General features: G+C 30.7%; 2 protein-coding genes across 2 annotated transcripts in view; one reads left to right on the top strand and one right to left on the bottom strand.

Moving 5' to 3' along the window:
• Positions 1–2,115, bottom strand: part of LOC119832475 — a 3,724-nt gene extending 1,609 nt beyond the window's left edge. Inside the window, exons 1-3 of the mRNA XM_038356141.1 lie at positions 2,034–2,115; positions 1,552–1,713; positions 570–719 (exon numbers count right to left, since the gene is read on the bottom strand). Coding sequence (XP_038212069.1) covers positions 570–719; positions 1,552–1,713; positions 2,034–2,115 — 394 coding nt within the window. The remainder of the gene's footprint in view (positions 1–569; positions 720–1,551; positions 1,714–2,033) is intronic.
• Positions 2,116–2,786: 671 nt separating this feature from the next.
• The window catches only part of LOC119832474, a 13,137-nt gene continuing 10,400 nt past the window's right edge, over positions 2,787–5,523 (top strand). Inside the window, exon 1 of the mRNA XM_038356140.1 lies at positions 2,787–3,120. Coding sequence (XP_038212068.1) covers positions 2,898–3,120 — 223 coding nt within the window. The 5' untranslated portion in view covers positions 2,787–2,897. The remainder of the gene's footprint in view (positions 3,121–5,523) is intronic.

Below are 5,523 nucleotides of genomic sequence, written 5' to 3'. Positions count from 1 at the left end.
TCATTCAATATATGGAAACAATAATTCCAAATACATAAATTGTGTGGTATATGGTAAGGGTTTTTTTAATATGAATTAACACCTGTTTTATTCGATAAAGATATGAAAAACACACTCGGACTGATTCAAAAGTCCAACCACATACACATCATTGCACCTTGAAATACGAACATAAAATATTTACCAAGCTAAAGCGCAAAGTCATGTAGATATTTCTTATGAAACTTCATGTTCATCTAATGAATACAAAACACATTTACTGATTAAGAAATCTGTCCTTGATCCAGTGAGTTTGGCAGATTTATTTGTTAAATACTTCCAGTACGTTACACTTAACATCTTACCTTTTAAACGTGCGCGAATTGTGAAACATATACTTACACTATACATTGCACATTTATAATAAGTATTGAAATTTATAATGACCTCGGCATTCTTATTGGTTACAATTCAGACTTAAGAATTAACTTTTCACTAATGAACTATTGCTTTCAGACTTAGATTGAGAGACTTATAGTTTATGTATTATCGAAATAATATTAATTCTTCAAAAGATAATTCATACAAACCGTATTCGTAGTCCTTGCTTCGATACACTAAAGCCCCTATATTAGTCTTGTTCTGTATTCGATCCATGCGTCTCGTAAGATTTCTCAAATTTTCTTTCAATTTGATCGGTACAGATTTATCCAATTCATTTATCGTATATTCCAACTGACCTAAAATTATTGAATATATAATGTTTTCAGGTAATTAATCAAATAAACTTTTCACTTAATAGTAATGGTAAAGCGTAGTGAGCGACATCTTACTGGTTAGTATCTTTGTATTCCCGAAATGAGCGTTCGCGATATAAAAATTTTATAGAATAAAAAATAAACTATAAAATAGCGTAAAATGAGATAGATAAGTAGCTCTAATTTTTTGTAGGCCAAGTGTGTAGTCACTACCTATTTATAGTACCAACGTGAGGCATAATAGATTATTCCCATTTCATTTTATTATCAACCTATTATCACGTCGAAATGTTTTTTCGGGTGTTTTTACCTAGACGGGTATCAAGAGAAAAAACGTTTAAACAAATCTGGCATACAGAAAAAATTATTTTATTTATTGCAGAGTATATAATACCTAACAACCTCCGCATACACTTTACTCTAACATATTATGTTTAAACAGCAAAATTGCTATCATAACTTCCAGGTTGTATTTTAATATAAATTACGTAAGTATCTGATAATCGTCTATAACGAAATTGATCTATTATGCTTGCGTGATTACAATTAAAAAATCATCCTTTCATGTTGCTGATGAAATAGTTTTGCGTAACATAGCCCAGCCGCATTTATTCAAAACATAATTATTTTAAGGTCAAGCAAGTAATTAAAAACTGCATTTGCACTACTTATACAGATTTATACAATTAAATTTTATTTACTAGGTGATCTTTATCGTTTCAAAAACAATTTAAAATATAGGTTATTCAATAAAAACTTAGGAATATAATGTAATGAAAAACTTAAATAATTATTTTTTCTATTTACAGATTACCTCTCGCTTTTCCAATAGCAATGTACCATTCAGGATCTTTCGATGGTTTCCTTTCGTAGAATTCAAGCAACTTATCCAACGTTATCGAAATTCTATACACTTTCGGGACATTGTAAATAAAATCTTGGGTATCGAAATACGGATAGATGGCGTATGTAACACCTATAATAATAAACAATGTGATATACTTTCCGTCCATTTTCCAGTATAATAGCTTTAAAGTGAAACGTTCGTTGTATAAATCTGGTAAAAGCCACTCGGTTATTCTTGATTGGGTCGTACTAGGAGCCATTAACGTCTTATCGGAGTGTTAACAACACTAAATTTGCTTCCCTTTGTATTTAGACCGCTATTATATTATGTTTGATATAAGAGACCGTTATTATATTGGAAAATATCTTGAATACAGAAAAATGATTTGAGATGCCGACGTGATTTCTGGAAATTGATAATTTTGCACAGCTGCATTTAATTGTACTTACTGCAATAGTGGGTAGTTGCCATCAAATTCTCCAAAATTATAGTAATAACATAATTTGTTACAGTAAACTTTACCGTAGACATTAGCCCAAATAACTACTACAATTATTTCTCACAATAGATCAATCTTATTTGTTATGGTTGACGATTATAGGTATTTCAAAATTGCTACTTAAATAAAAGGTTGCCAACCTTTGATTTAAGCAAAGCATCTTCATTCGTGTTCAAATTCTGAAATTACGTATTATTTTCAATATGCCCTACTAATATTATCACGGAATTCCCACGGATATGGGGATTATGCAGGTTAAACCAAGGTAAGTCTTTCTTTTCCTTTAATGCAATGCGGCCGAAGCCGCGGAGAGAAAGCTTGTGTAGAAATATGTTTAAATATGATTAAATTTTAAATTGTATACATATGAAATATGAATATTATTCTTTGGTCTAACTAGAGCATGGGAAGGTTTGTAATAAAATAACATAAAAATAAAAACAAAAAACAACACTGCAAAATCGTATTGAATAATCGTGCAATAATTTACTGCCATTCGTACTATTACATATATAAATTATTTTATACAATTTCAGAGGATGGTCGGTGAAAATTTTTATAAGTTTACTACGGAATAACACATCGAATACTTGGCATGAAGTCACACAATATTTTTTACGTTTGTCCTAGTGGCAAATGCATTGGAAGAAAAAACAGGGCGAGATCTTATTTTGAAATACCAAGACTCAGCCTTCGCGCAGACAATATTTTGAGATTGCTCTTTAGAACGGTGATAGCTATTACGCTCATAGGTCTTATAACAGCGCGAGTTGCGCGGAACGATTAATATTTTCGTTTAATATAAATATGTAAAATGGCAGTGTCACAACAATGGTTTATACAGTGGTCGACACCTTCGGTTACGTTTACTGATATTAGTGCTCAATATAAAAATGTGAACCCATATTTGGAACAGCGTGATTTAAATGTATATAGGTTTTTTGATCAAAAATATACAAATAATCAACGGCTGACTCCGTATCAATATCGAAAAAGGAAGTATTTTAGTCATACAGAATCGAATAAAGCTTATCAAGGTATGTACTTTTAACCTGATTACAGAAAACAGTTGATCCAATTACGCAATACGCTTTTTTATATTCTTGGTATCTATAAACTTTGTTAATATAATGGCAAATTACAATTGATTACTAAGACCTGTATGTAATTTGGAAAAAAATGCGATTACCGTTTTATTTATTTCACATTAAATTCAATATAAATTAATAATGTTCGTCGTAATTACAAGTCCATCTTAATTGCAATAGTACTTATTTTCAACCGATGTTCCAATTCTTAATTCGACTATATTTTTGTTTTGTTTTGTTACTCGGTTACTTCAACCGATTGATGGGATTCTTTTGTCTTTAATAGGAAACGCTTGTCTTTTGGACCCGTTTTAAAATTTTGTGTGGGTGATCTAGTTTATATAGGAACGGACGTGATCTGTTTTATAGAAAATAATCTTTAATTAAATATAAATACGTCCACACTAATGTTTCAAATTATTTAAAATTTAGAATAATATTACATTTCAATAAGAATATTCATAATACTAAAATTTTTGTTACCCTCTCTAATGACTATCTTGTGCCCTTCATATTAGTATTTGTAATTTTATTTATAGATTTACTTTTTTTCGATACCGATCCCTAATGTAATTAGTTTTATCTATAGAATATTATGTGATGTCATTAACATTAATGGTACTTGTACTCGATATAACACTACCGGTTAACATTAAATAACAGGTGACAGGTAAATATACTATATTTACATACCCACTACTTGTTCTGGGGTGAAAGAGTTTAACATTTTTAAGTTTTGGCCTATCTATATCCAAATATTTCGTCAGTAATTAATTTCAAATAATTTCTCTGTGAGCGGGGTTAAAAGAGTTGAATGCATATTTAATGGCAATTGTAATAAAATATAAGGATAAATAAAAATCACTATTATATATCGGTGACAAGTAAAATAAAAATTGCAGAGAACTTTTTTGACACAGACTATATAAAATTAAAAATAAATTGTGAATAAGGTTCAAACAATGTTAAAAAGACAGAGTCCAGCATCCAGCACCTCTCCAACTATTCTATTTAATAATATAATAAACTTTCGCGGTTATAGCAAAATGGGAAAGCATAAAATAGTACTGTGGGTGTTATATAATTATTGTCTGTAATGGCATACCACCATTACAGAGATCGTTACATGTATCGAGGAAAGTTTAGATAAACTAGATTTTATAGAACTACTACCTTTATCGTATATAGCAATGGTGAAAGTTAACTCAGTTACTCAGTTAAGCCTAGTGTTTAGTCATCATATACGGAAACTATACAACTGACCGTGTCCAATAAAAAATGTTACAGAAGTTAACTAGTTAATTACAATTTATAACAAAGCTAAAAATATCTTACATTAATTAGGTACGTATTTTTACTTTATTTTTAACTTCCCTGTCACGGATTTTGGTAAATTGTTTTTGTTTGATTGTAACTATCTGTTTTCTAATCATACGGATGAACAACTCTGTTTCCTATTTTTATTATCCAAGAATATTTTCTCTGCCAATTAACATAACTGGCATAACTGCTACCTAACATCTTTTGAATTTGAAAAAAATCATCAGAAGCCGTTCACCCAGCAAAAATTATGAGATAATAAACATAATAAATACCAGCGAATTGAAAACCTCCCTCGTTTTTTAATTCGCATAATGAATACACACACATAACAATTGATCCAATTACGCAATACGCTTTTTTATATTCTTGGTATCTATAAACTTTGTTAGTCAGGTTTATTCTTCTTCTTCTCTTCTCTTTGTTAATGGCTTCACCCAACGGAGGGACTGCGCCAATGTCCATTGTACATAACAATAGTCACAACAATGAAAGGGTTCATTTGATATCTCACTTGGGAAATGGGTACTTACATGTTGGAGTGGAGCACTCCTCAGCACGATTTGGGTCAGCTCGCACCGGAAAGGTACCAAACCACCACAGAAGATCCGCGTTAAATAGTAGGTTGCATCCTTTACCTCACCTCTCCCAATAAAAGAATAGCTTTTATGCTCTTCGTTTGCCCTCTCTCATCTCTTCGAAGCGGCTAACAGGCATTTTCAAACACTACCTCTGCAAAAATTCATCGTCAGTGGTGATCATTTACCATCAGCTCGGTTTACGCTATGAAATAAATAAACGGAATGTTTAAAAATCTTAAGGGATCATTAGGGAATTAAATCTTAAGGGATGAAGAAGATATAGTTAATCTTTTTATTTAAGCAAAAATAGTCATCAATATTTTATTCAACATAAAGTTCAAAGCATTGGCAATTGTAGTAGATAATAGACTATAGGCCCATGTTGAAAAAATTATGGGTCATTTGAACCACCAGGTGACCTATCTAGAACGATATAAGAGCATAAAATAAT

Source organism: Zerene cesonia, chromosome 15 (assembly GCF_012273895.1).
Source record: "Zerene cesonia ecotype Mississippi chromosome 15, Zerene_cesonia_1.1, whole genome shotgun sequence".
Taxonomy (NCBI): domain Eukaryota; kingdom Metazoa; phylum Arthropoda; class Insecta; order Lepidoptera; family Pieridae; genus Zerene; species Zerene cesonia.
The sequence above is the reverse complement of the archived record's forward strand: the minus strand, read 5'-3'. Positions and strand labels throughout refer to the sequence as shown.